Here is a 25097-nt window from a genome sequence, read left to right as displayed (position 1 = left end):
AATGTCATAAATTCCGTTTTCATGGATGCCTGGATGTTAAACTCAATTGTTACACCTGGTAGAGCAGAACGCTGATCATTTTATTAAAGATGAAAGACTTTAGACAGTTTTTCAACGCTTAGTAATGCCATAGTTATCGTTTGATATATGGACCTGCAGCAGAGTTTAGGTCCAGACACGGCTAGTGACGTCAGACTGAACAAGGAGACGACTAAGCTCCAGTTACATCAGTGCAAGTAAACAAACAATATATATAAGAAGAGTAAGAAAATAAATATACACTTTAGGACTAGGGATAAAGGGATCAATAACAATTTAAAATTTACAGTTTGATGATTTAAAGTCTCACACACAACCGAAAGGGGAGGAGGGGGCGGCTGCTTCCAAATAGAGCGCATTTCATTCATAATGATGTAAATCCAAGCCCATTATGTATTCATGATTTGAATCCTGGGTTGTGTGAAATCTCAGAAATGCACCCTAGACAAAGTGAATCTGTGAAAGGTGTGTTAGATCATGTTGTGGTGATCCTTGGGTTGAGGGATGGGTGTTCATACTGCAGTGCAAAATTAAAACCAATGGAAGATGGACAAGAAAAGTTCAAAGCCATCAGGTCCTCAGTTTAGAAAAAAGAGAAAAGAAGAGGAGGAGAAACGAGCAAAAGATACAGGTAAGCAGATGTGTCATTGGATAATGGCAGGTCATCCTGAAACAATCAGAATCAAAATACTTTATTAATCCCTAAGGAAATTATGTGGATTACAGTTGCTCCAAGAAGAAATGGTAAAAATAGTAACAGTAACGGACTAAACTCCAAACAATACATTATATTACAGATTTTAATATTAATTAGTCATTGTCAATTGTTGATTTGTTCTGTTCTCATTGTATGACGAATTATGATGGCTGTTTGGTAGCCGTTTGCATACTATGCATACTCTCTCTCTCTCTTCATATGTGTGTGTGTGTGTGTGTGTGTGTGTGTACAACAGCTTTATGTTAATGTACAAATATGTTTATGTGGTTTCCATGGTTTTTGCATCTTCTTTAAGTGCGCGTCATTCCATCTCGGATTTGGACAAGACTGGTAAGCTCTCAACTTGCTCTCCGTCTGATATGATCAGGGTTTTTTGTGTGTTTTCTTGAGGTTTTGCGACGCTGCGTGTTAAAGGCCTAGCAGCCGTCATTTAGCCAATGTGAGCCACTCTGTAAGAGCAGGTGGGAGGGAACAGCTGCTTCTGTTGTAAACGTGCTTCCGACTTGGAAATTTCCTCGGTCGAGTGGGTTATCTGGCATTTCCCCTCTTGAGTTTTCTAAACACTAATTTTTGTCGATATTTTAAGTTTGTTAGTTGGACAGAGTTAAATTAGATGTCGAAAGTTACTCTTGTCTACTGGTGTTTGTTATTTAAAAGGAATCTGACAAGATGATTCAAATAAAAACAAACGGTCAAAAACTAATATTTGGCTCTCACTTATGCTAGTCTGTTTTTGAATGTAAACAAATCATCCAATCTAACACAATTTCTGATACTTGTTTGCTGAAAGTTTAGGCGATGGTATGAGGGCAGTGTTTAATATAGCGTTATTTAACTATAAGCTATAAGAGACTTAGAGCTTTTTATTGTCATTGTGCAGTTTTTTGCACAGCGAAATTGGGTATAATCTGTTAATGTGGCTTTTGTATTTAGTTGTTGTTGTCCAAACTCACTGTACTGCTACCTAACCAGTGTAGGATTGATGTAGTATTTAAGTTTTCTTTCCCTTTCCCTTTTTCCAAAATAACAATGAGTTGTTGTTGTTTTTTTTGTTTTGTTTTGTTTTCAGTTCATAAACGTATGTGTCTATGTTCCTAATGCAGCTATGAACAATGACCATAGTTGACAGATCTTCAGAAAAGTCTGACCACGAGTCAGCCGGACTCGGACCTGGAGCTGCTGTGTACAACAGTACACCCTCCTCTGAGGACCAGCCCAAGGACCAAGGGGCTGGTCCTCAGAGTACACCCTCCTCTGAGGACCAGCCCAAGGACCAAGGGGCTGGTCCTCAGAGTACACCCTCCTCTGAGGACCAGCCCAAGGACCAAGGTCAGAGCAAAGCCTGGCTTTTTTTCAAAATGTCTTTTTAAGCTGTTTGAAGATTTTTATTGTCAGACAGAATAGTTTTCCAACCAGTTTTAGTAAATATGGAACCACACTTTTTAGCCATTATTTACCCATATTTGTCAGAATTGGTTTTAGTAACGTACAGCTAATCTTTTTGCTTCTGCTTTCACACAAGTTTGACAACTGCTTTTGTGGGTGTTGTGTTGCTGCTTCCCTTCTCCGTTCATTCATCCAGTTATGTAATGCATCCAGCTTTGCATGATCAGTCACTTCAGCTCGTGATGCAATTGCTGTTTTTATATAAAGACCGGCAGCCCAACTTGTTTAGCAGAAACAAAGGAGAAGGCAAATTGTCCTATCTTTCTTCCTGAGGCTGTTTAGGAGTTTTTCACAGTGGCCAGAATCACATTATATAACTGTTAATAGTTGTAGCTATTACTGTGATGTCCTGACATGACTTTGCCATGTGCCAGTGTGTGGTTGTATAAGTAAGGTGGCATTAAATTATCTCCTTTTTAAAATGTATTGAAACAGATTTTTAGTAATAATTGTGGCTCTGTGTGTCAGTGATCAGCAGTGGCGATGGAATTGACTTGCCCCAGAAGGTGCTGTTCTCACCAGATCGGCTCAGCCTAAATTGGGCCCAGGTTCACCTCATTGGTGCAGGCCTCCAGAACATGGGGAACACCTGCTTCCTCAACTCAGCCCTGCAGTGTCTCAGCTACACCCCTCCTTTAGCAAACTACATGCTGACGCGGGAGCACTCCAAAACATGTAAGTTTATTTCACCAACAGTGGTGTTACGCAGTCCTGCGCTGATTCTCACATTGTATCACTCCTTACTCACTCAGTATTTTGTCTCTGTCTCTGCTGCAGGTCATGAGCCAGGGTTCTGTATGATGTGTACCATGCAAAACCACATCATTCAGGTTTTTACCAACTCTGGGAATGTCATTAAGCCCATTGGTGTACTCAATGAGCTTGGGTGTAAGTGGATGACTGTTGTTGCTGTGCTCTGTGCAAAGTGTTTACCTATATTTTAATGATAGGAGGCGCTGTGTGACTGTTTACCTTTTGTAATTTTGGAGGGAAATAATCTGGAGGGATTTTGAATTCTGTTTTTAAATAAGTGTAAACTTGCATTTAACTGTGGTATCCTTTACAATAATTCACCTCCTGCTTTGTTTTTTGGTTCTGTTTTTCCTCGTTCCCCTCACACAGGGATTGCAAACCACTTCTGCTATGGAAGCCAGGAAGATGCTCATGAATTCCTGCGGTGCACAGTGGATGCTATGCAAAGGTCCTGCTTACCTGGAACCAAGTGAGTGTCATTTTACATTGCATGCATTCTAAACAAGTTAAACACACAAAAATATTTTTACTTGGGCTTGACAGTGTTTGCACTTTATTATGTAGTAAGATCCATAATTAGCTACGTAGAGGTAACACCGTGACAGTAGGAGAATATGAAATAAATCCTTTATCCTGTTTTTCAGGAAGTGCAGTTTATACTAGTTCCTTTTAACTATTAATGCTTCAATTGCTGAGAGTATTTTTCAGAAATGCAGATTCCTCAGTCTCTTGCCTGACTGACACCTCAGTTTACATACTAGGCAAGCCACTTGATATAATACCTCATTATTATATCAAGTTTTTTAATGAACTTGACTGCTCCAACACAGAAAGTATTCTTACACTGGGTGTGGTAGCTTGTTTTGGTAACAGGGCTTGAAAAGATCAGAAGCGGCTTAAACGTGTAGTAAAACAGGTGTCTGGGATTATGGCAGAGAGCTGCCAGACTTAGTGTCTAGTATAGATTTCTTCTGAGGCAACAGGGTAAGCAGTGTGAGCAGGAGCACTCAACCCCTCAGGTCATCTCTTATTCACCCTAATGGCATTAGTGCTATTATTGCAGCAGCAAAATTCAGAAAATCCAGGTTTTTCTATGTGTTACTATAGAGCTTCGAAGTCTATGTGCACATTTAACCAAAACTACACGTTTAACAGATGCACTGGGCTGAGTGTTGTGCTTCTTGTTAGACTCCTAAAAATAATTTATTAATTCATTTATTTTTTTAAGAACCTAAAGTGTCAATTCTCATCAAATCAATTCTTCCCGTGTAGCAGCAGATGGCCTCTTAAGTAATTAATCGTGCTCCAATTCCTCCTATTGTCTTTTCTGCTACTTGAATACTGTAAAGTGATTGTCTGGTTCCAAAATGCTAAAAAATAAATGGTCAGTCAGTTAATTGTTGCACTGTCCTTATTAGTTAACTTTTGTGCTTTATCTTTTTATTATAGATTGGACAGGCAAACGCAGGCAACCTCTTTCATCCATCAAGTGTTTGGCGGGTACCTAAGATCCAGAGGTAAGTCACTGTTTTTTAAGGTTGATTTATTTTTCTTTTATTTGTCTTTTTATGTCTTACAGCTTGTGTGATACTCATAGCACTGATTTCTGTTTCAGTTAAATGTTTAAACTGCAAAGCTGTCTCAGATACATTTGACCCTTTTCTGGATATCACTCTGGAAATTAAGGTAATTGGACAACATTCAAAGTGACGTTGCTACTATGTATTCTCTGCATTATGGAGTGTGAGGTTTTTCCTCTCTCTCTCTGTTCATATAGACTGCTCCAAATGTCTCCAAAGCTCTGGAGCAGTTTGTCAAGCCAGAACAGCTGGGTGGCGAAAATGCGTACAAATGCACCAAGTAAGTCAAATCAAATCAAATCAAATCAAATCAAATCACTTTTATTGTCACATCACATGTGCAGGCACACTGGCACAGCACATGCGAGTGAAATTCTTGTGTGCGAGCCCCACAAGCAACAGAGATGTGCAAACACAACAACACAAACGAGCAAAATACAAGAATGGCCAACCTGAAACGAATAAATATATGTACAATATATAATAGTGTATGCATTTCCGGATGTGTATACTAAATATTTTCCTACGTGTGTGTGTGTGTGTGTGTGTGTGTGTGTGTATACACATTTTTACAAATTAAATAGTAAAAAAATAAAATAAAATAATAATAATAATAATAATAATAAAATATATAAAATATACAGAGTTGAATATGTGCAAAGAGATGCCAAACCATGATGAGTTTTAGTGTTTAGGTGTGATTTTTGTCAACAAGCTGAATGTTTGTTTCCTTCAGGTGCAACAAAATGGTAACGGCCTCAAAAAGATTTACAATCCATCGCAGCGCCAATGTGCTCACCATCTCACTCAAACGCTTTGCAGACTTCAGTGGAGGCAAAATCACAAAGGCAAATGGCCAATAGTGTCTGCTTAAGTCATAAAGATACATGACAGATGCTTTGTTTTATTATAAAACAGGATATTTGCATGTAATGTTTGAATTTTTTTGTTTGGTGGTCATCAGGATGTGAAGTATTTGGAGCATCTGGATCTGCGGCCCTTTATGTCGCAGTCCCACGGGGAGCCCCAGCTCTACAGGCTGTATGCTGTGCTGGTTCACTCTGGATTGAGTTGTCATACTGGACACTATTTCTGCTATATTAAGGTACTGGCTGTGCCCGAATCTGTTTGAATGCTGCTGTTGCGTAGTACAAACAAACAAACACCATAAACAACACATTTCAGCAGAAAACTACTTTGTATGCATTGAAAGAAAGAAAAAAAAGACCCCTATATAACCATAAGATTCTTCTTTTTAGCTCAAATTCAATTCAGAAACTGAATCTGCTGTGTCACATCTCTCTCATTCTGTCTCACAGGCCAGCAATGAGCAGTGGTTTCAGATGAATGACTCGTCCGTGTCAGTCAGTGACATTAGCACTGTTCTCAACCAGCAGGCCTATGTCCTCTTCTACATCAAGTGAGTAAACATCGGTATTTTTAAACATTCTAGGCTTATTCCTTCAGTAGAACTTTTCCCATCATTATTTAATAATGTAGACATGTTTATTCTCACTTTTCTTGTAGAAAATGTATTATTATAACCTAATGTTATAATGTTGATGCTTTGTCATGGTTAATATTCTTTTTTCCATGTCATCAGGTGCACAGATGTGGGAAAAACTGGGGACTACAGCCACTTGAACCATAACGCTGGCATATCTGGTCAGGCATCTCCCCAGCCGGTGGTGAGCCCAGGCACCATCGCCACCATGCCTCACAACAGTGTTGGCTTCATAGGTCCCCAGCTGCCACCACACATGAACAAGGTACTTCCTCACCTGAGGGTACTGATAATGTTGTTGTTTTTGTTAAACCCAGTGTTTCATGCAAAATACATTTGTACCTTTCAATTGTGTCTGTTTGAAAAGAATGAAATGATATCATATATTCCTTATTGGCCTACATTTGTACAAAATTCCAAATTATATACACAAAGTCATAGAAATCACTGCTCCAATTGGTCATCATGATTTTAATATTCTCTTTTTCCATAACAATGAAATACGCCTTGGACAAATATGACACGTCAATATTTCATTAGTGTTGTCACATCACATCCTGTAAGCATCGTCTGTCTGTGTCCTTTCTCTGGAAATTAATATTTCCAGCCAATATAGGCAATCCATCAACATGGCTGGAGAGTTGGTAGTTATATACAGTCTGTATAAGTGTGGTTAATCCAATGAAGATTTGTAAGGAGATGGCAGTTACTGTGAATTTACAGCAGTTACACAGTGATTAGTAATAAACAGAGCCAGTGAGAGTGAGTGGATATAAGAAAGTCAGTGACTCAGGTGTGTCGATTGGTTCTGTTTGTGAGACTGGAGGAGACGTAGAAATCTTTTGTTTTAAATCTTAGTTAGGAAGATTCCTGTTTGAAAACAAGCACTTTTTGTGAGAAATACAAGAAGTACATCTGCAGAAAGCACACAGTTACATTCTGTCCATCATGTGGACAAAATCGAAAATGTTGAGCATTGAAAAACTGAGAACGTTGGGCAAGTTCAAAATACGTGTTTGTAAGAACGAAAAACCAAATTGTTCCTAAAATAGTTATGGAAAGTCACTGTTGTATGTCTGTGTTCTACATGTTTATCTGATGGAAAATAAAGGTGCTATTGTTTTATTGCAGTTTCTTGACAATTCTGAGTGGATTTACACAGTATGGGTCAAAATGACCCGCAACAAAATCAATGTCACTTTTTTGTTTTTCAACATAATACAAGGGTTAATTTCCAAAACTTCCATATGATCTTCAATTTGTAGCAGATCCACTATCACACAGCAGCTGGAGCAGTTTCAAATGGAGGTCAGTCCACTGCTGCCACCTGTGGCCAAATACCATAGCCCACTACTAGATTAACTTGCTATGATGACATTGAGTAGAGGCTGAGTGGCTGCACTTACCCCTGGTACATCCAAATCTACCCACAAACATGTTGAAAGATGCAATGGCAGCAATGTGGCTTGTCAACACTGAAAACAATCAGTAAGCAAAGACAACAGGGATCACTTTTTTCTGTTTATTTAGCACCCACAACATTTGTAGTCGCCTTCTGCACAGGGGAAGTCCACACACACTGTGTGGTACCACTTTCCACAGAAGGTGCATTCAATCTACAAGACTGAATGAGAAAGTCAGGGTCATTGTCTGACTGTTTGACTGGGGCGATCGTGGCTCAAGAGTTGGGAGTTCGCCTTGTAATCGGAAGGTTGCTGGTTCGAGCCCCGGCTTGGACAGTCTCGGTCGTTGTGTCCTTGGGCAAGACACCTCACCCGTTGCCTATTGGTGGTGGTCAGAGGGCCCGGTGGCGCCAGTGTCCGGCAGCCTCGCCTCTGTCAGTGTGCCCCAGGGTGGCTGTGGCTACAATGTAGCTTGCCATCACCAGTGTGTGAATGTGTGCGTGAATGGGTGGATGACTGGATATGTAAAGCGCTTTGGGGTCCTTAGGGACTAGTAAAGCGCTATATAAATACAGGCCATTTACCATTTACTGTTTATTACTAATCACTGTGTAACTGCTGTACATTCACAGTAACTGCCATCTCCTTACAAATGTTTATTAGATTAACCACACTTATACAGACTGTATATAACAACCAACTCTAAAATGTTTGTTCGCAGAGAAAAGACACAGACTACGGTAACGACATGTGATGTTACAAAACTAGTGAAATATTAGTGTCATTTCATTCATTTCAAAGGTTTATTTGCATGACGCACAAACAGACACAATTGAAAGGTACAAATGTGCATGAAACGAATTCAGACGTGCTGCAGATGTGTGTCACAAGTTGATCTGGCTGTAGGCTGTGGCACTTGGCCAGTGGTGGCACTGGTTGACTCGAGTCCATGTTAGTGCACAAAGTAAACTGCTCGCTTTAGTTGTGAAGCAAAAACGCTGAATTCGGAGAAACAAACCGTGTGAGGGGAACGATAACGACAACAAGAGTCTCCCGATCGTTTACTCTTGTTGTCCTGTGAACAACATCGGCATGGTGTTAATTGTTTGCTGTTTTCGCGATCGCGTCGCGCATGAGGATAACCCTAGGTAAACTCGCCACATTTTTAAACATTTTGTTGTTCAACAGCATCAAGACTGACGGAGTGTGTTTGAGATAACCTCACAAGTGTCACAGATGACACATTTGGCGTTTTTTTGCTAGTCTGTAGGTAGCAGCTCCTGAAACGGAAGTCTGCCACACATCTGTTCGACTAACGCCAGTTGATCTAAATGCCAGTAGATCTGGAACACCGGCAGCCTCGCCTCTGTCAGTGCGCCTCAGGGCGGCTGTGGCTACAATTTAGCTTGCCATCACCAGTGTGTGTGAATGGGTGGATGACTGAACGTGTAAAGTGCTTTGGGGTCCTTAGGGACTAAGTAAAGCGCTATACAAATACAGGCCATTTACTTAATGCTGAAATCTAATCTATTGTATTAAATGGGTATGCTTGTAGTTTGGGTAATTTTGTTATGTCAACAAGTTCTGTTTTAAAACTTAATCTCTTGTTAACTGTTCAGATTGCTGAGGTGATTGATGATCGACCTGAGGAAGTGAAACAGATGGAAGTTTTTAGGACCAGCAACAGATGGAAAGCAATTGGAGGTAAATAAGAAGTCACAGAAGTAGGGGGGGATTTGTGCAATATTAAGTTAAGACTGTTGTTTACTATAGTTTTACTTCCTCTCCTAAAAGTGGATCAAAATGATGACACAGAGGAAGGAAATGGAAAAGAACATCAAAATACAGAGGCTGGCTCATTAAGCAGAGGTCGACATGACTCACCCGAGTTGTCTTCAAAGAGAAGAGGACAGGATTCTCCTGTCAAAAAGACCCGGCATGACTCTCCAGACATCTCTCCACCAAAGAGAAGTCGGAAGTACTCTCCGGATGTCTCTCCTCACAGGACAAGACGTCACGACTCTCCTGATGTCTCTCCTCCCAGGATTAGACCTCACGACTCTCCAGATGTCTCTCCTCCCAGGAGAAGACGTCATGACTCTCCAGATGTCTCTCCTCCCAGGACTAGACCTCACGACTCTCCAGATGTCTCTCCTCCCAAGAGAAGACGCCACGACTCTCCAGATGTCTCTCCTCCCAGGACTAGACCTCACGACTCTCCAGATGTCTCTCCTCCCAGGAGAAGACGTCATGACTCTCCAGATGTCTCTCCTCCCAGGACTAGACCTCACGACTCTCCAGATGTCTCTCCTCCCAGGAGAAGACGTCATGACTCTCCAGATGTCTCTCCTCCCAGGACTAGACCTCATGACTCTCCAGATGTCTCTCCTCCCAAGAGAAGACGTCACGACTCTCCTGTTGTCTCTCCTCCCAAGAGAAGACGTCATGACTCTCCAGATGTCTCTCCTCACAGGACTAGACCTCACGACTCTCCAGATGTCTCTCCTCCCAGGAGAAGACGTCATGACTCTCCAGATGTCTCTCCTCCCAGGACTAGACATCACAACTCTCCAGATGTCTCTCCTCCCAGGAGAAGACGTCATGACTCTCCAGATGTCTCTCCTCCCAGGACTAGACATCACAACTCTCCAGATGTCTCTCCTCCCAAGAGAAGACGTCACGACTCTCCTGATGTCTCTCCTCCCAGGAGAAGACGTCATGACTCTCCAGATGTCTCTCCTCCCAAGAGAAGACGTCACGACTCTCCAGATGTCTCTCCTCCCAGGAGAAGACGCCATGACTCCCCAGACTTGTCACCACCAAGACAGTGTTCAGGAAAGTCAGAAAAAATGCAAAGTAAAGGTGAGTGATCCATTTAAATTGTAAAGTGGAATCTGGTGTGGCATATGAATAAAAGTAAAAAGCAGAGACCCATTTAACATGAGTTTTGAATTGAAATTTATTTTAAAGACATAGCTTGATCTAATAATAAATCTTTAATTTTTGTTCAAAAGGCATTACAAAATGAAAATTAACAAATTAACTGTGTCTTTGTCAGATTCAGCCTCCAACAAAAGCAAGCTCAGCTCATCCTTGTTAAGTAAAAAACGCTCACCGGATCCTCATCGGTCAGCGGTGGCTAAGAAGGGTCAGAATAGACATGATTCAGACTCGGATCCGTCTCCCCCGAGGAAAAGGCCCCTGAAGGGAAACGCCTCAGACTCCGACCAATCTCCCCCAAGGAGGCCCTCAAAAACTAAACGGGGCTCAGACTCTGACCAGTCTCCACCCAGGGGGCAGCCACCGAGTGGAAGGGACTCGGATGGAGATTTGTCACCACCTCGTAGGCCAGGCCAGTCACAGGTAAGCAGACTGTGTTGGAACAAAGATTAATGTCAAATCTGATTTCACTCAAATGTTATATTTTTCAATTGTCTTTTTTTTTTTTATAACCAGGGCCAAAGGATGCTATCTGGTGGAAAGGCAGGCCTGGTTTCTGTGGACATTTTAAGGAAAGAGCAAAAGGAGAACAGACGCAGAGAAAAACACAATCAGCCACTTGAAGGTTTCATCAACTTTTCTCTCTTAAGATTTTTTTACACCCATTGATTGAAGAGCTTCATACAGCTTTGCATCTCATTTCAGCTTATCATCTATATTGTCGTATTTTATTTAGTCCTAAAATTAAATAATGAAGTTTCTACATACTTACCCATTCATCCCCTTTGACCAGATGAATCGCGTAACGCTCAGACGATTTTCAGAGACAAAAGTGGCAAAAGCAGGGATCTGGATTCAGAGAGAAATGAACAGAAAAAGAAAGCTGGTGAAAAAGCGGCAACAGACGAGAAATACGCTCAGTGGGGAAAAGGGTAAATGTGCATGATCATTTCAAATATCACAGTTTATGTGATTATATCCACATAAAAAATTATAAAAGTGGTTCAATGGTTTATGTTAAAATGTATGTATAGGTTGGCACAGATCCAGATGCATCACCAGAAACTTAAGGAAGCGCTGCGCGAAGCCCTTAAGCCACTTGAGGATCTTGACCGCATGTTGAGAGAACAGGAAAGAGAAGGCGATCCTATGGCTGCAATGCGCAGGCGTAAAAAGGACCGTGGCACAAAAACACAAGATGTTTAACATTACATATGTTTTATTTTATTTATGACTTTATTTTATTTCACCAGGTCAATCCTTGTAAGAAGCTTTTAAATAGCAGCAGTTTTGTTTTTGCTACTGTTTGTATTTTTATTTATTTGTATGTTTGTTTTGATTTTTTGTAGAGAAACCTCAATATAAAGGCCCTGCTCCACCTCCAAACCGGTTCAATATTCCACCGGGGTACCGCTGGGACGGAGTTGACAGGTAGAGTTTGTGCATCGGTGACAGAGGAAAACTGTTGAGGACAGAACTGTAGTTTAATATTGAATGTTTTTAATACACACATCAGTTTGTCATTTTGCACATTAATGGTAAAGAAATTGTGATCATTTTTTTCCACGTCTATATTAAATTTGCGCCTAATTGAATGGATTGTCTTTGGCCTTTTAGCTTGTTGTATCATAATTAATAGGGTTATTTTATTTGTGTCTTGCAGGTCAAATGGTTTTGAACAGAAACGCTACCAGAGGATAAAAAGGCTGTGCAGGAAGCGGCCTATAAATGGAGTGTGGAGGATATGTAAAGGCTTTCAGAAAATGATGAATCTGGAGCAGAGCTAAAGAGCACACCTTCTCAACCTTTATGTATAATTGTTATGCTGTTAGAACAACAAGACTAGATGCATCTACGCAGCAAAAGTTCTTTTTTAAATAAACTACATAGAAGAATTTGTTTCACCTTTCCAAACCCTTTTGATACTGTACCATGTGTATCAGATGGAACTGTACAGAAAAATGAAGTGAAGCATGTTCACAATTTTTGTAAGAAGTTATTCACCGTGGAGCAGAAGCTGTTGTGGTTTCAGTGTTTTATTAAAGAATGTTTTTGTAATGCATTGTCCCAAGAGTGTTCAGGCACCTGTAACTTGGATAGCATTTGACATTCAGTCTTTTTAGATAATTTTATACACTTACCACCCATTTTATTAGGCAACAGTAACTCAAATAACCGCTTGTTACAACCAACATATTTTGGTCCTGGACATAGAAATAGAGACATGTCCCTCATGACTCCAAATGAAACGTAGTGCACAGCAACCAAATGCTGAAAGAGAGTGTCCACAGCTGACTGTCGATGGTATGGTATAGCTGTGAGGCGTTTGTGTACAAGATAAATGCACATTTGAGAGTTCTGTGGTGTAGCTAAAAAGACTGGCCTACAGAGATGTGAAAAAAGCGGCATTCAAATAAGTCATTCCTTGCCATATTAATCAGGGAGTGCATACACTGACAGGATGCTGTGACTCTCACAGTGAGGGAATCAGGTTGGGCTCTAATATTTTTTCTAGCAATGTCCGATTCAGTCTAACATCTGTAAAAGTTTTAAGGCACTTTCCACCAGCACTGTCAAAAAGAATTATGGAAGAATGATTTGTAGAATCAAGGAATCGGTGTCCTGGTTGCACATGCTAGACCAATGGCTTAATAACACAACAATGCTATTGCCTTTAATCTGTCACTATCTATGCTATTGATTATGGTGTAATTATATAAAATTATTTTTTTTTTTTTAAAAAAGTGACAGTATTGTGCAATGAATAAAAAGTTTTATTTATAAACTTTTTATTTTTATAAAAAGTATTATTTATTATTAATAATAATAATAAACCTTACTTCATATAAACTACACAAAGTGTTCTCTAAGTACGGAGACATCCAGCGGCTCCGGCTGGTCCGGGACATTGTCACGGGTTTCTCCAAAAGATATGCCTTCATTGAGTACAAAGAGGAGCGATCTGTGGTCGGGACAGCTAACAAGCTGGTGGTCGACCAGCATGAAGTGTTCGTGGATTTTGAGCAAGAGAGGACTCTTAAAGGATGGGTGCCGCGGCGGCTCGGCGGCGGGCTTGGAGGGAAAAAGGAATCCGGACAGCTGCGGTTCGGCGGCAGGGACAGGCCTTTCCGTAAACCCATCAATCTCGGGGTAGACCCGGTGCAGGAACGAGGTGGTGGTGGTGGTGGTGGTGGTGGTGGAGGGAGGGAGTGGGGCAGACCAAGCGGGAGAGCCAGAGAGGATCGGGACCGACACAGAACAGAAGAGTGGGGCAACAGAGGAAGGAGAGATGACCGGGACAGAGGCCGAGAGTGGGATGACCGCAGGCACGGAGACAGGAGCAGGCACCGGGACCGGAGATGAAGCATGTGGCTGCACTTCAGCGCTACTGCAAGACTGACGGATGGTTCAAAGCACAGCTGAAGGCTTTCAAAGGAGGACAGTGAATGAGTGTGTGACTTGGATAACTGTTTGTGTGAAAGGTTACTTTTTTGTATGCTGATATTCTTCAGATTGTACTGTATGGTAATCAGGACTCTGCCTGTGGCTGTCATATTCAGTTCTTCTCAGGGAAGTCTCAGGAATGACAAAGTAGGGTTGTTGTGTTTTGTTGGGGTTTTTTTTTTTTTTTTACAAGTCTTTATTCTAGCGAAAAAATTACAATACGGGTGGTGTCCAGCCAAATGAGACTTACATCCATCATGTCAAACATGAGCGCCAGCAGCCAGAATCACTGCTTAAGAGTCCAATTGGATTGCTTTGGGAAATCGGAACTGTATTTTTATACAGTTATCATAAATATTATTACCCCACATATACAATTCAAATTTTATTTCTTGCAATTTAAGTCCCAACAGACTTTTTTCCCCATTTACTACAGAATGTTGTTTATCATGTAGATAAACTGAGACAAACAAAACTGCATTTCTTTTTCTGATATTAAGATATTCCAGGGATTAAATGCATAGTTAAACTTCTTTTCACTGACAGAAAGGGAAGTTTCGCTGGTCCGGCCCACTCAAGGTCAAAGGCTATATGTGACTCGCAATGTAAAATGAGTTTGCAGTTTTGTTTTGTTTTTAAAAAAGCATAAGTTTAAGAACACATTGTCAGCCCCATTTCTTTTTAAAAAATGTAAATCAGATTATATCATAAACAATAAAATTCGTCATTGTTTTGAAATCTAAGGTGTTACTGTTTGTCAAAGTGTTGCAACATGTTTAAGATTTCCCAAGTTGGGTAGTTTTCCAGTGTAGCCTCATGTGACCCCTGTTTTCAGAGTTGGTAATGATGTGTTGTGCAAGATTTATACTTGAGGGAAGAAAACTCAGTATTCAAACACATTTACTCCTTTTTCCATATACATGCAACTCAGGAATTTGAATCAAATGCTTACTCAAATCAAATCAAAATCAAATCAAATCACTTTTATTGTCACATCACATGTGCAGGCACACTGGCACAGCACATGCGAGTGAAATTCTTGTGTGCGAGCCCCACAAGCAACAGAGATGTGCAAACACAACAACACAAACGAGCAAAATACAAGAATGGCCAACCTGAAACTAATAAATATATGTACAATATATAATAGTGTATGCATTTCTGGATGTGTATACTAAATATTTTCCTACGTGTGTGTGTGTGTGTGTGTATACACATTTTTACAAATTAAATAGTAAAAAAAAAAAAAAAAAAAAAAAAAAATAATAATAATAATAAAATATATAAAATATACAGAGTTGAATATGTGCAAAACAAGTGGCATTTATATACAGTGTGGAGTGCATAATGTTGAAGTTCCAGTAGTGAAGCTGAGGTGTCTATGACGTGTTCAGCAGTCTGATGGCCTGGTGGAAGAAGCTGTCTCTCAGTCTGCTGGTACGGGACCGGATGCTGCAGAGCCTCCTTCCTGATGGAAGCAGTCTGAACAGTTTATGGCTGGGGTGACTGGAGTCCTTGATGATCCTCCCCGCTTTCCTCAGGCACCGCTTCCTGTAGATGTCTTGGAGGGAGGGAAGCTCACCTCCAATTATCCGTTCAGAGCACCGCACTACTCGCTGGAGAGCTTTGCAGTTGTAGGCGGTGCTGTTGCCATACCAGGTGGTGATGCATCCAGTGAGGATGCTCTCAATGGCACAGTGATAGAAGGTCCTGAGGATGCGGGGGCTCATGCCGAATCTTTTCAGTCTCCTGAGAAAGAAGAGGCGCTGCTGCGCCTTCTTCACTGTTTTGTTTGTGTGTACTGACCACGTAAGATCCTCAGCCAGATGTACTCCAAGGAACCGGAAGCTGCTCACTCTCTCCACAGCAGCGCCGTTGATGGTGATGGGGGTGTGTACTTCTCTGCACCTCCGGAAGTCCACTATCAACTCCTTTGTCTTTGCGACGTTGAGGGTGAGATGGTTGTCTTGACACCAGTGGGTCAGGGCGCTGACCTCCTCCCTGTAAGCCGTCTCATCACCATTGGTGATAAGACCCACCACTGTAGTGTCGTCCGCAAACTTCACAATGATGTTGGAGCTGTTAGTGGCTGTGCAGTCGTAGGGAGTAGAGTGTGTGTGTGTGTGTGTGTGTAGAGTGTAGAGTGAGTACAGGAGAGGGCTCAGTACACACCCCTGTGGAGCACCAGTGTTCAGTGTGATGGGGGATGAGGTGATGCTGCCCAGTCTGACCACCTGGCGTCTGTCAGACAGGAAGCTAAGGATCCAGCTGCAGAGGGAGCTGCTCAGTCCTAGATCCTGCAGTTTCCTGTCCAGCTTCGAGGGAACGATGGTATTGAATGCTGAGCTGTAATCTACAAACAGCATCCTCACATACGTGTCTCTCTTCTCCAGGTGTGACAGGGCAGTGTGTAGTGTCAGGGCTATGGCATCATCAGTGGACCTGTTGTGGCGGTATGCAAACTGTAGAGGGTCCAGTGAGTCGGGTAGTGCAGAGCAGATGAAGTCCCTGACCAGCTACTCAGCTCTTACTCAGCCATCTGATCCTCGGTCCTGCCCAGTGAGGTCAATCAGCTTTCGGTTATGGGTCACTGGGTGGATTCTTAAACTGTGCACAAGTATTTCTGAAGTCATCAATATGAAAGATGACGGGAAATGAATCTCTTATTTCATTAAAAGGTAATTCTCTAATGTACCAGAAAAAAACAAGAGGTAGAACCAACTTTTATTTCCAAGTATGTTCTGAGTAGTAAGCTGTCAATTGTAGTGTTATTTATACGAAGAGACAATGAAGTTAGTGCAAACACATATACGTCAAACACACTGAAAACTGAGGCTTTTTTCCACTGGTTTGTGTTTATTACTGTATGATTATTGGGAATACATGCTGGGACAAGACAAATTTCAAGCATTTGTTAAATATGACTTTGACATTTAATATTAATCATGCATGTATGCAAACATGCAAGATGATTTCCACTGCCACTTAGAAGTCATGCTTAGCTGGTCTTTGCCTTCCACCGTACCCGACATTCACGATGGGCCAGCCTGGGTAAGTCTCTCTTTGGACCGTGCTGAAGTTGATCCTGTGAATCAGAAGAATCAGAGCACGCAGACACAGAGTAGCTGCTCCCTACATGAAGGACACTGTGATGATGATAAACCTGCTCTCACCTGAACGCAGGGTTAATGCCAATGTTGTCAGGCTGCGGGAAAGCAGGTGTCCGCCTCCTGTGGCAGGAGGATGGGGGAGGGAAGTCTTTCTGATACTGAGACTGCATCTGGGCTGTTTCCTGTTCGTTTTTTGCTGCTGCTGACATGTGATCACGGTTGCCTTCTTGCTCATTCCCTCTCACTTCTCTGTCCTCGCGTCTGTTTCCTCTTCCTGTTTATCATGAGGATGCAGGAGGAGAATGGTGAGATTCCTGTTGTGTGTTACAGCCTGCTGAAGGGTAATCAGAACTTTGCTAAAGGCAGAATTTCATCAACAGTAATCACACTTTCCATAAATAAACTTTCTTACTTTCTTGATCATACTACATGTATTACACTATTTGCTTTTTTCATTTTAATCTTGAGAGAATAATACTTTATACATAAATGAGATGAAATGTTCTTATGAATATAAATCATTTGCTTTGGATGTCGCAGAGCTGTGTGAAGGACACGGGAACACATACACAAATAATTACTGCTGAGGGCAATCCAATCCTGTGTCTGTGAGTAAGAGTGGCAGGAATTTCACTGCACAGCAGAGAAAACAATATCACTCCTCCAGATGCTCTGTGTCTATAACAGCATTTTCACATTTAACCTTATATGGTCTTTCTTATGTTCTATTTGAGGTATTAAATACTTTATTACAGTGTTTTTCAGTTTAATGGCAGTGTAGGGTTTTTTTTTTAATCTAAGCTTTAATCACAAAATCACCTTTATAATCTCTACCATCTCTGCCTTCTCACTCATAGCACACTGCCCAAACCATTTCCAAGACACACACATGCACTGAACAGAAAGCCACAGCCTTGCGTGCCATCATAAATGAGTCTTATCTTTATACAGACATGATGAGTTTACTCTCTAGGGTGAGCCAAGTCTGTTGACCTTTGCCTGGATCTTGGTCTGGGATAGGCCTGAAGCAGAAAGCCTCACGTGATGTGGTCTCCATCTTAGCAGGTGTGTCCGGGTAGAGGAGGAATCCTAAAAAGGGTGAAACGTAGACTGTTGACTCTTGTTCCCCTTTTTTAACCCACTACTTTGGAGTGATTCCAGTTAAATCAAATCAAATCAAATCAAATCACTTTTATTGTCACATCACATGTGCAGGTACATTGGTACAGCACATGTGAGTGAAATTCTTGTGTGCGTGTGTACACATATTTTACAAGTTTCACAGTTTCTGAAATCTTTCCAGTTAGGTCTCTTTTTCACAGCTTGTTTACTTTGCATATAAATTCTATAAAATATGCTTAATGACAGTGACAATTAATCATTCACACAGACCTGATTTTTGTGACAACAAAACAAAGTTTTATTTCTGTCTGTTTATTTAGTGATGTGCACCGAGATTAAAGCGAGATCAGAAATAATGACGGTAATTTTGAATCCTTTTGTTATTTCTTGACTAGGACATTGTTTCTATTTCTGTTTTACTCTTTTCAGTGTTTGAACTTTCTTTCTTTTTTTCCTTTGCCACTGAGCTTTTTTTACAAACACTAATTTAGATGATTAAAGCTGACAGTGGAGGATTTGAGAGCATAAGTAACTTTATCTGTTGCTGGTATGAAGGAGCAGCAGGACTTTACCTGCCACTGTTGGTGGTTCGCCCCTGTAGGGTCTACTGCGCAGAAAGAATTCGTGGTGGCGACGTGGTTGCTGCAGGCTGGCATTTTCAAAGAACATTTTGTCTGCTGGTTCCTGGATCACTGGCATCACCCGATGTTCTAAATCTTTGGTGTCTGCTCCTAAAAAAGTTTTAGAAAAGATGCATTAAAAAGTAAGACAAAAAAACTATCAGAATTGAATTTAAAAAAAAACTACCAAATCCAAGAATAATAACTATGAAATTTAAAATGGAGGGCATTGTGACTGTAATGCTTACCTTCCTTTAAAAAAACACATAAGCTTTCTGCCGTGTTACCCTCTACTTCCTATATTTCTCTGCACTGTGAGTGTTTGTGTGCCCGCTTATACAAAGAGCTTCTTAAAGCTTGTTTACTGCAGTAGTCATGGTGTTCTGTTGTTCACCGGTGGCTGGCAGATAGAGCAGTAACCAGCTGGGACAATAAAGCAGATGAAGTACCAGAATGCTGAAACTTTGGTCCGTGAGTTCAGTCAGACAGGTTTAAAAGGGAATATGCTCCAAAATGAGAATTTTTATAAGTAATATTATTAAAATAAAGGCTGGATGACCATTTTTTAAAAACTGATTCAACTAGGTAATAAGTAAACTAGAAAGTTGGCCAGAGACTCCATTCTCCACTAAAGCCAACGATCTGTTTTTGAGTTTAAAATAAAAGTGATCTGGATTCGCTTCACCTGTCCACCAAGCTTGACTTGGTAGTTTGTCTTGCTGACAGACAGGCATAAAATATCACCACCCGTAAGCTAGAAGTGCCGAGCTAAGCATTAGAGGGCTTGTTTGAGCCTGCACTTTTCAGCAGGTAGTCTTATATTTATGGAAAAACTCTTAAGTGATGCAATCCTTTTTAAGGTATTTTTTTGTTTATTGTAAATTCCTCACAAGCTTGCAAATCACTTACTATAATATATGACAACAATAATCTGAGGTGTTGGCGGAAGATGTCATTTTAAACCCTATTTGTCTGAGACTTTTACCACTATGTTGTGCATTTTCAGTATGTGAGTGTTATTTTTTTTTATCCTTTTTATCCAATTTCCCCCAATTTTTATCCGTTGTTCTCCTAACCCACATACTGAGTATGTCTCGGTACAAGGTCTACCGAACCTCTGAATCTCGTGGTGCTTCTTTTTGTTTTTCGAATGTTTTTTTTTTTTTAAAGGGAGAGAGCGGCATGACAAAACTAATTTCAAAAAACAAAAACCCTCTGCATCTGGTGAAGAAAGTTAAAATTACAGAGTGAATCTTAGGCTTCACAAATGGGAACGAAGATGAAAATGAAAGCTGGGAAATGTTCTCAAGTCTTTCCAGGGTTAACATGGAGGTATCAGTCAGCAAAGCTCTGTTCCCACCACTGCACTCATCACCCCCCACACCACCCTCCCTCCCTCCCCTTGCACAAATAACTCCATTAGTTTCACGGCTCCCAGTGGGATCAAAGAAAGAAATACAGTAAAACATTGCATCGTTTTTTTCAAAAATGAAAGAAAGTTCAAACACTGAAAAGAGTAAAACAGAAATAGAAACAATGTCCTAGTCAAGAAATAACAAAAGGATTCAAAATTACCGTCATTATTTCTGATCTCGCTTTAATCTCGGTGCACATCACTAAATAAACAGACAGAAATAAAACTTTGTTTTGTTGTCACAAAAATCAGGTCTGTGTGAATGATTAATTGTCACTGCCATTACGCATATTTTATAGAATTTATATGCAAAGTAAACAAGCTGTGAAAAAGAGACCTAACTGGAAAGATTTCAGAAACTGTGAACAGCGTTGGGCTACATGTTCTGTGCTAACTGGAATCACTCCAAAGTAGTGGGTTTAAAAAAGGGGAACAAGAGTCAACAGTCTACATTTCACCCTTTTTAGGATTCCTCCTCTACCCGGACACACCTGCTAAGATGGAGACCACATCACGTGAGGCTTTCTGCTTCAGGCCTATCCCAGACCAAGATCCAGGCAAAGGTCAACAGACTTGGCTCACCCTAGAGAGTAAACTCATCATGTCTGTATAAAGATAAGACTCATTTATGATGGCACAGTGCACGCAAGGCTGTGGCTTTCTGTTCAGTGCATGTGTGTGTCTTGGAAATGGTTTGGGCAGTGTGCTATGAGTGAGAAGGCAGAGATGGTAGAGATTATAAAGGTGATTTTGTGATTAAAGCTTAGATTAAAAAAAAACCCCTACACTGCCATTAAACTGAAAAACACTGTAATAAAGTATTTAATACCTCAAATAGAACATAAGAAAGACCATATAAGGTTAAATGTGAAAATGCTGTTATAGACACAGAGCATCTGGAGGAGTGATATTGTTTTCTCTGCTGTGCAGTGAAATTCCTGCCACTCTTACTCACAGACACAGGATTGGATTGCCCTCAGCAGTAATTATTTGTGTATGTGTTCCCGTGTCCTTCACACAGCTCTGCGACATCCAAAGCAAATGATTTATATTCATAAGAACATTTCATCTCATTTATGTATAAAGTATTATTCTCTCAAGATTAAAATGAAAAAAGCAAATAGTGTAATACATGTAGTATGATCAAGAAAGTAAGAAAGTTTATTTATGGAAAGTGTGATTACTGTTGATGAAATTCTGCCTTTAGCAAAGTTCTGATTACCCTTCAGCAGGCTGTAACACACAACAGGAATCTCACCATTCTCCTCCTGCATCCTCATGATAAACAGGAAGAGGAAACAGACGCGAGGACAGAGAAGTGAGAGGGAATGAGCAAGAAGGCAACCGTGATCACATGTCAGCAGCAGCAAAAAACGAACAGGAAACAGCCCAGATGCAGTCTCAGTATCAGAAAGACTTCCCTCCCCCATCCTCCTGCCACAGGAGGCGGACACCTGCTTTCCCGCAGCCTGACAACATTGGCATTAACCCTGCGTTCAGGTGAGAGCAGGTTTATCATCATCACAGTGTCCTTCATGTAGGGAGCAGCTACTCTGTGTCTGCGTGCTCTGATTCTTCTGATTCACAGGATCAACTTCAGCACGGTCCAAAGAGAGACTTACCCAGGCTGGCCCATCGTGAATGTCGGGTACGGTGGAAGGCAAAGACCAGCTAAGCATGACTTCTAAGTGGCAGTGGAAATCATCTTGCATGTTTGCATACATGCATGATTAATATTAAATGTCAAAGTCATATTTAACAAATGCTTGAAATTTGTCTTGTCCCAGCATGTATTCCCAATAATCATACAGTAATAAACACAAACCAGTGGAAAAAAGCCTCAGTTTTCAGTGTGTTTGACGTATATGTGTTTGCACTAACTTCATTGTCTCTTCGTATAAATAACACTACAATTGACAGCTTACTACTCAGAACATACTTGGAAATAAAAGTCAGTTCTGCCTCTTGTTTTTTTCTGGTACATTAGAGAATTACCTTTTAATGAAATAAGAGATTCATTTCCCGTCATCTTTCATATTGATGACTTCAGAAATACTTGTGCACAGTTTAAGAATCCACCCAGTGACCCATAACCGAAAGCTGATTGACCTCACTGGGCAGGACCGAGGATCAGATGGCTGAGTAAGAGCTGAGTAAGCATTTGATTCAAATTCCTGAGTTGCATGTATATGGAAAAAGGAGTAAATGTGTTTGAATACTGAGTTTTCTTCCCTCAAGTATAAATCTTGCACAACACATCATTACCAACTCTGAAAACAGGGGTCACATGAGGCTACACTGGAAAACTACCCAACTTGGGAAATCTTAAACATGTTGCAACACTTTGACAAACAGTAACACCTTAGATTTCAAAACAATGACGAATTTTATTGTTTATGATATAATCTGATTTACATTTTTTAAAAAGAAATGGGGCTGACAATGTGCTCTTAAACTTATGCTTTTTTAAAAACAAAACAAAACTGCAAACTCATTTTACATTGCGAGTCACATATAGCCTTTGACATTGAGTGGGCCGGACCAGCGAAACTTCCCTTTCTGTCAGTGAAAAGAAGTTTAACTATGCATTTAATCCCTGGAATATCTTAATATCAGAAAAAGAAATGCAGTTTTGTTTGTCTCAGTTTATCTACATGATAAACAACATTCTGTAGTAAATGGGGAAAAAAGTCTGTTGGGACTTAAATTGCAAGAAATAAAATTTGAATTGTATATGTGGGGTAATAATATTTATGATAACTGTATAAAAATACAGTTCCGATTTCCCAAAGCAATCCAATTGGACTCTTAAGCAGTGATTCTGGCTGCTGGCGCTCATGTTTGACATGATGGATGTAAGTCTCATTTGGCTGGACACCACCCGTATTGTAATTTTTTCGCTAGAATAAAGACTTGTAAAAAAAAAAAAAAACCCCCAACAAAACACAACAACCCTACTTTGTCATTCCTGAGACTTCCCTGAGAAGAACTGAATATGACAGCCACAGGCAGAGTCCTGATTACCATACAGTACAATCTGAAGAATATCAGCATACAAAAAAGTAACCTTTCACACAAACAGTTATCCAAGTCACACACTCATTCACTGTCCTCCTTTGAAAGCTGAAGTGCTGAAGTGCAGCCACATGCTTCATCTCCGGTCCCGGTGCCTGCTCCTGTCTCCGTGCCTGCGGTCATCCCACTCTCGGCCTCTGTCCCGGTCATCTCTCCTTCCTCTGTTGCCCCACTCTGCTGTTCTGTGTCGGTCCCGATCGTCTCTGGCTCTCCCGCTTGGTCTGTCCCACTCCCTCCCTCCACCACCACCACCTCGTTCCTGCACCGGGTCTACCCCGAGATTGATGGGTTTACGGAAAGGCCTGTCCCTGCCGCCGAACCGCAGCTGTCCGGATTCCTTTTTCCCTCCAAGCCCGCCGCCGAGCCGCCGCGGCACCCATCCTTTAAGAGTCCTCTCTTGCTCAAAATCCACGAACACTTCATGCTGGTCGACCACCAGCTTGTTGGCGTCCCGGCGGGCCCGGACCACAGATCGCTCCTCTTTGTACTCAATGAAGGCATATCCTTTGGAGAAACCCGTGACAATGTCCCGGACCAGCCGGAGCCGCTGGATGTCTCCGTACTTAGAGAACACTTTGTGTAGTTTATCTTCGGTGGTCTGTGGGTTCAAGCGGGACACAAAAAGCGTGAGCAGTGGGTCTCCAACGACGCCTTTGTTGGGCTTGTACCGGGCACCCATGGCCCTCCAGACCGCTCGATCATGGGGTTCCACGTCTGTGCCGTCGATGCTACCAGCTTTCAGCGGGTCGTACACCTTCGCTATCGGACTCCAGTCAGCCATTTTAAACTAGAACGATGGCACAGGAGACTGGCGGGCTTTACAAACAGTTTTCAGGGCTAATATTTCTCTGCATTAGTCGCCAATTACGCGTTAAACCACACCAGTACCGCTGAATCTATTCACTCTTCCAAGTGCATCAACAAAAACATTCCGTAATGAAACGGGGTCCAGTGTGTCACATTTTAAAGTCCCCCTACTCGCCCGACTAAGGATACTAGAGTTCCGCTGTGCTAAGATACTTAGACCAACTTAAAACTTAAATTAAAAATAGATAACGTAGATTAATTATAGCATCAGTCGACAAATTTGCAAGTATGAAGTAAGGTTAATTATTATTAATAATAAATAATACTTTTTATAAAAATAAAAAGTTTATAAATAAAACTTTTTATTCATTGCACAATACTGTCACTTTAAAAAAATTTTTTTTTATATAATTACACCATAATCAATAGCATAGATAGTGACAGATTAAAGGCAATAGCATTGTTGTGTTATTAAGCCATTGGTCTAGCATGTGCAACCAGGACACCGATTCCTTGATTCTACAAATCATTCTTCCATAATTCTTTTTGACAGTGCTGGTGGAAAGTGCCTTAAAACTTTTACAGATGTTAGACTGAATCGGACATTGCTAGAAAAAATATTAGAGCCCAACCTGATTCCCTCACTGTGAGAGTCACAGCATCCTGTCAGTGTATGTACTCCCTGATTAATATGGCAAGGAATGACTTATTTGAATGCCGCTTTTTTCACATCTCTGTAGGTCAGTCTTTTTTAGCTACACCACAGAACTCTCAAATGTGCATTTATCTTGTACACAAAACCCTCACAGCTATACCATACCATCGACAGTCAGCTGTGGACACTCTCTTTCAGCATTTGGTTGCTGTGCACTACGTTTCATTTTGGAGTCATGAGGGACATGTCTCTATTTCTATGTCCAGGACCAAAATATGTTGGTTGTAACAAGCGGTTATTTGAGTTACTGTTGCCTAATAAAATGGGTGGTAAGTGTATAAAATTATCTAAAAAGACTGAATGTCAAATGCTATCCAAGTTACAGGTGCCTGAACACTCTTGGGACAATGCATTACAAAAACATTCTTTAATAAAACACTGAAACCACAACAGCTTCTGCTCCACGG

At 41.0% G+C, this 25097-nt stretch overlaps 3 protein-coding genes and 1 pseudogene across 6 annotated transcripts; 3 read left to right on the top strand and 1 right to left on the bottom strand.

Annotated features, from left to right (window-relative positions):
* Positions 1-12441, top strand: LOC146660606 (uncharacterized). The gene is made up of 20 exons (XM_085420558.1): positions 1-670; positions 1053-1087; positions 1861-2086; positions 2672-2878; positions 2981-3091; positions 3326-3425; positions 4406-4473; positions 4572-4642; positions 4734-4816; positions 5273-5384; positions 5501-5641; positions 5856-5956; positions 6140-6305; positions 9063-9147; positions 9238-10305; positions 10502-10806; positions 10900-11008; positions 11177-11315; positions 11418-11814; positions 12047-12441. The coding sequence occupies exons 3-19, from the start codon at positions 1870-1872 to the stop codon at positions 11587-11589; spliced, it is 3255 nt and encodes a 1084-aa protein (XP_085276684.1). The 5' UTR covers positions 1-670; positions 1053-1087; positions 1861-1869; the 3' UTR covers positions 11590-11814; positions 12047-12441.
* A 185-nt stretch (positions 12442-12626) lies between these two features.
* LOC146660605 (U11/U12 small nuclear ribonucleoprotein 35 kDa protein-like) lies at positions 12627-14078 on the top strand. Its single transcript, XM_085421646.1, has 3 exons — positions 12627-12692; positions 13189-13765; positions 13809-14078. The coding sequence occupies exons 1-2, from the start codon at positions 12627-12629 to the stop codon at positions 13744-13746; spliced, it is 624 nt and encodes a 207-aa protein (XP_085277772.1). The 3' UTR covers positions 13747-13765; positions 13809-14078.
* A 6461-nt stretch (positions 14079-20539) lies between these two features.
* LOC146660604 (uncharacterized) lies at positions 20540-22247 on the top strand. Of its 4 annotated transcripts, none has more exons than XR_014913542.1 (3): positions 20540-20656; positions 21383-21741; positions 22160-22247. XR_014913542.1 is itself a non-coding variant. In XM_085420557.1 (3 exons), exons 1-3 carry the CDS (start codon positions 20593-20595, stop codon positions 21779-21781), a joined length of 402 nt encoding a protein of 133 aa, XP_085276683.1. In that variant the 5' UTR covers positions 20550-20592; the 3' UTR covers positions 21782-21930. The 4 variants fall into 4 exon arrangements, 1 of the variants encoding a protein (XP_085276683.1); XR_014913541.1 differs by lacking the exon at positions 22160-22247 and having other exon boundaries at positions 20550-20696; positions 21383-21593; positions 21682-21930; XM_085420557.1 differs by lacking the exon at positions 22160-22247 and having other exon boundaries at positions 20550-20683; positions 21383-21593; positions 21682-21930.
* A 213-nt stretch (positions 22248-22460) lies between these two features.
* LOC146660603 (U11/U12 small nuclear ribonucleoprotein 35 kDa protein pseudogene) lies at positions 22461-24109 on the bottom strand (annotated as a pseudogene).
* Positions 24110-25097: the final 988 nt, after the last annotated feature.

This window comes from Rhamphochromis longiceps, linkage group LG10 (genome assembly GCF_057381845.1).
Source record: "Rhamphochromis longiceps isolate RC_006_pf linkage group LG10, R_longiceps_female_GT1.1, whole genome shotgun sequence".
Lineage (NCBI taxonomy): Eukaryota > Metazoa > Chordata > Actinopteri > Cichliformes > Cichlidae > Rhamphochromis > Rhamphochromis longiceps.
This window is presented reverse-complemented; position numbering and strand designations above follow the sequence as displayed.

Excerpts from the sequence above, each read along its gene's own strand:
- LOC146660606 (XM_085420558.1), top strand. The coding sequence starts at position 1,870 with ATGACCATAGTTGACAGATCTTCAGAAAAGTCTGACCACGAGTCAGCC. Across the intron at positions 2,087-2,671 it reads GGACCAGCCCAAGGACCAAG|TGATCAGCAGTGGCGATGGA; the intron begins GTCAGAGCAAAG and ends TCTGTGTGTCAG. Across the intron at positions 5,385-5,500 it reads GTGGAGGCAAAATCACAAAG|GATGTGAAGTATTTGGAGCA; the intron begins GCAAATGGCCAA and ends GGTGGTCATCAG.
- LOC146660605 (XM_085421646.1), top strand. The coding sequence starts at position 12,627 with ATGAAACGTAGTGCACAGCAACCAAATGCTGAAAGAGAGTGTCCACAG. Across the intron at positions 12,693-13,188 it reads AGCTGACTGTCGATGGTATG|TATTATTTATTATTAATAAT; the intron begins GTATAGCTGTGA and ends TTTTATAAAAAG.
- LOC146660604 (XM_085420557.1), top strand. The coding sequence starts at position 20,593 with ATGGAGACCACATCACGTGAGGCTTTCTGCTTCAGGCCTATCCCAGAC. Across the intron at positions 20,684-21,382 it reads GACTTGGCTCACCCTAGAGA|GAAGAGGAAACAGACGCGAG; the intron begins GTAAACTCATCA and ends CATGATAAACAG. Across the intron at positions 21,594-21,681 it reads GGCATTAACCCTGCGTTCAG|GATCAACTTCAGCACGGTCC; the intron begins GTGAGAGCAGGT and ends TCTGATTCACAG.